Raw genomic sequence first — 4,480 nt, forward strand, 5'->3', positions numbered from 1 at the left:
TTTCATATTGAGAAAAACAAAAGAAATATGTAAAAAACACATGTATTTCAATTTGCTATTGTTTATGTAAATAGTAACAATCTTGATTGATCATTATTTTGAAGATGTTCAAAGACGTTTTGGATCTATCCATTAATAAATTAAATCTGCAATTTTTCTTTCAATTTCATTCAAAATAAACAAGGAAATAAGCAAAGACATAAGCTAAATATTTGAAAGTTTCTGATTTTTCATATTTATGTTCTAAATAAACATTCAATTTTTACTTAAAACATCTTTTCAATAGAGAATTGACAAAAAAATAAGACAAAGTTTAGGTTTTTAAATAAAGATGTTAAGAGACATTTTCCTATTGTTTCTATTTATGTTCTAAATAACACTACTTGCCAAGTAACTTACAAAGTACATTATATAACCACTTTTTCAAGTTGAATAGTTTACTGAATAGTTTACCAACAACTACTTGATACTTGCCAAGTAGCTTACAAAGTACTAAACTTAAAGCTTCATCTAACTCACTTAGCTTTGGATTAACTCATTTTATTACAATAAACCAACAACTACTTGATACTTGCCAAGTAACTAATTCGCTTAGTTAACTCATTTTAGAATAAACAATAACCCCTGAAATACTCTAAATTTGCTATTTACAATAGTCACTTTCTCAAGTACCTAAAACTACTTCTTCAAAAGTTTGGTTAATCTCTTTTTTTATAACAATAAACCAAGTAACTTTCAAAAATCATAACATAACATCTTTGTTAAGAGAATTGACAAAAAAAAATGACAAAGTTTAAAAGTTTAACTGTTTAACTAAATAGTAAAAATTGCAATAATCTCTCTTGATTTTTATTTGAAAGATGTTTAAGGACGTTTTGGAACTATCCAAATTTTTAAAAATCTGCAATTTTTTCTTTAAATTTCATTAAAAAAAACACTAGGAAATTCATAAATTTTAGAGTATTTTCTAAAATAAGCAAAAATTAGTTTCTAATATTTAATTAAAAAAAAAAAAAACTGTTAATTTTTACTTTAAATATTTTCATTTTAAGATTTACTATAAGGAAGAGAATTTAGTAAAAATATATCAAAGTTTAGATTTATATGTACTATTTCTTGTAATGGTTTATGAATTTACATGTTGCTGATTAAGTTAACGTTTATAAGAAAATTATGTAATTGCTCGTTTAATTTGAACAGTTATGTGTGTATTTCAATTGAAATTAATTTGTTAAAAGTGTGTGTTTTTTTTTGTCAAATGTATTTGGATGTGTTTGATGAAGTTATTCTAGGCAAGATCAAGGGAAAGTTTCACGCGTGGCGCGAAGAATGCGTTAGCGAAGAGAGAAAGAAGAAATAAACACTCGGACGCTTTGCACACACACACATATACATAGTTAAGAGTCCTGGGGAATAATGTGTACGAAGAAACGACGCAAAGAGTGCAGAGAAATCCTTTCACAAAACGCGCGTCTCGGAACCATATATAAATTAGTGGCAACTGCCAGAAGTCAAATCAGTCTCGATCCGCCGATCCCAGCAATCGCATCCCTCCTCAGAAACAAAACAAAAATAACAACAACAACCACCACCAGCGAGAATGCATCTCTTCATTGTAAGTAGACAACAACAACAACAACAAGAAATAGAAGAGATAAAAAATGTTTCCTGTTTTAAGGTTTGCGCTGCAGCTGCAATCTTTGTGGCAACATCAGATGTCCAAGGAGGCGGCTATGAGCACTATGAAGGTGGATACGCTCTGGGCGGTGGATTAGGGGACTACGGTGGACACGAGGCGGTATCTTCGGGTGTCGCCTACGGAGGAGGCAACGACATCGGCCACGGTGGAGGAGGAGGAGGACACGAAGAATACGTCGATTACCATGTAAGCACAAATCTATACTTGATACTTGCCAAGTAATTTACAAAGTACATTATATAACCACTGTTTCAAGTTGAATAGTTTACTGACTTGACTAGCCTTAGATTAACTTAATTTATAACAATAAACCAAAAACTACTTGATAATTGCCAAGTAATTTACAAAGTACATTATATAACCATTGTTTCAAGTTGAATAGTTTACCGACTTGACTAGCCTTATATTAACTCAATTTATAACAATAAACCAACAATTACTTGATACTTGCCAAGTAGCTTACAAAGTACTCAACTTAAAGCTTTTCAGCTAACTCACTTAGCTTTGGATTAACTAATTTTATTACAATAAACCAACAACTACTTGATACTTGCCAAGTAACTAATTCGCTTAGTTAATTCATTTTAGAATAAATAATAACCCCTGAAATACTCTAAATTTGCTATTTACAATAGCCATTTTCTCAAGTACCTAAAACTACTTCTTCGAAAGTTTGGTTAATCTCTTTCTTTATAACAATAAACCAAGTAACTTTCAAAATACATTATATAACCACTTTTTCAAGTTGAATAGTTTACCGACTTCACTAGCTTTAGATTAACTCAATTTATTACAATAAACCAACAACTAGTTGATACTTGCCAAGTAGCTTACAAAGTACTTAACTTAAAGCTATTCATCTAACTCACTTAGCTTTGGATTTACTCATTTTATTACAATAAACCAACAACTACTTCATACTTGCCAAGTAACTAATTCGCTTAGTTAATTCATTTTAGAATAAATAATAACCCTTGAAATACTCTAAATTTGCTATTTACAATAGTATAAAACTACAAGTACCTAAAACTACTTCTTCAAAAGTTTGGTTAATCTCTTTTTTATAACAATAAACCAAGTAACTTTCAAAAGTCAAAATACTTGTTTACTTTATACCAATAACCCATCAACTACTCGATACTTGCCACGTATCTTTCAATTGCTTCATTAACTAATCAATACTTGCCAAGTAACTTCTTACAATCTTTCATCTGTTATTTAAATCACTTTAGATTAACCCAGTTTACAACAATAGGAAATAATGAAGATTCAACAGGAAAAATCTAGAGGAAATTGCGCGCAGTTAATAAACGCAATTAGCGTTGTTATAACGACAGAAAACTGTGACATTCTCAGTACTTTTTTTTTTTTTTTAATTTCTCGTGAATTGCATCGTGGAAAACGGCAATTACCGCGTGTCCACTCAATTTTCCACTCAATCCTATTCGCGTTTCGAAAATTTTCCAACCCCGCTAATGAGGGAAAGCAAGTGGAGGAGAAGTACGACGACGAAAGTGATGATGATGATGATGAAAAAAAAAAGGTAGAAGAAGGAAAATTGGTATGATCGGTTCTAATGAGCCGAATCTCGAAGAGGAAAGGCAAAAAAAAAATAATTAATGAAAAGAAAAGAAGGTGGAAGAGAAGAAACGAATGCAAATTGGTGCTTGTTAAAATACTTCAACCGAAACCGAAACGATCATCGAAATTGGTAGCGTTGCCTTTTCCTTGCTTCCAAATTGTTCAAGTATAGTGCTAATCTTGGAATTATATAAAAAAAACAACAATTTGAAAGTCTATGTAATAAAAAAGTGAAAATTAACTATGATTATCTTAAGACTTATTGAAAAACTTATTTCAACGTACATCTACAAACATGTCCTTACTGAAAAATCAGTGTTGACACAAATCTATAGATGTATTAGTTATAGATCCTATAGTTTTTGAGTTAATTTCATCCATTCTTATCTTAAACTTATTAAGTAAACTTAATCCATTCTGAGCTAATTTCTGTTTTGTTTTCTTTTGCATTTGCAGTCTCATCCAAATTACCATTACGACTACGCCGTTCACGATCTGCACACCCATGACATCAAGAGCCAATGGGAGACGCGCGACGGCGATAAAGTCAAGGGTGAGTACACCCTCGTCGAGCCGGACGGTTCCAAGAGGATCGTCCAGTACACGGCGGACAAACATTCCGGATTCAATGCGGTCGTCAAACACGTGAAACCAGGATATTGATGAGACAAAGAGAAGAACACGGAGAGAGAGTGAAGCCATTTCTAGCCCCCCAACCCCGTTAAAACCAACTCTCGCGCCCTCTATATTCTCTTGCACGAACCAACCACCAATTTAATATCACAAGGATTCTCATTCGCTCTAATAATTTTAGTTCTTAGACCAACTCCGACCACTGGCGACGCACTGTGTTCGCTTTTTGTTTGTTTTTTTTAAATTATTATTATTATAATTTCATTTTTCATTCAAACATATGTCCGCTAATTTAATCATCATCTTAAGGTAACGACGTTTTTTGTGATCAACATACTTATTATTAAATACTTTTGTTTTTATTTGTAATTGTAATATTACTTTTTTTTTGTTTTTCTTCGTTTCCGTGTAAGGTATATTTTTTGTTTGTTTATTTTTTTGTATGTAAATAAATTTATTTTTTTTTCTATTAAAATATTGATGATTTTTCTTAAGATTTTTCCCAAAAAAAATAAAAATTAGTACAAACTTTTCCAACTTTGTTCGTGAAGTATGAGAAAATTAGAT

At 31.2% G+C, this 4,480-nt stretch overlaps 1 protein-coding gene across 1 annotated transcript; it reads left to right on the plus strand.

Moving 5' to 3' along the window:
- The first annotated feature begins 1,600 nt into the window (after positions 1-1,600).
- Positions 1,601-4,108, plus strand: LOC108559890 (adult-specific cuticular protein ACP-20-like). Its single transcript, XM_017917262.1, has 3 exons — positions 1,601-1,615; positions 1,679-1,885; positions 3,737-4,108. The coding sequence occupies exons 1-3, from the start codon at positions 1,601-1,603 to the stop codon at positions 3,941-3,943; spliced, it is 429 nt and encodes a 142-aa protein (XP_017772751.1). The 3' UTR covers positions 3,944-4,108.
- The last annotated feature ends 372 nt before the right edge of the window (positions 4,109-4,480 follow it).

The sequence above is a fragment of the Nicrophorus vespilloides genome, unplaced genomic scaffold (assembly GCF_001412225.1).
Source record: "Nicrophorus vespilloides isolate i.1.1-1 unplaced genomic scaffold, Nicve_v1.0, whole genome shotgun sequence".
Lineage (NCBI taxonomy): Eukaryota > Metazoa > Arthropoda > Insecta > Coleoptera > Silphidae > Nicrophorus > Nicrophorus vespilloides.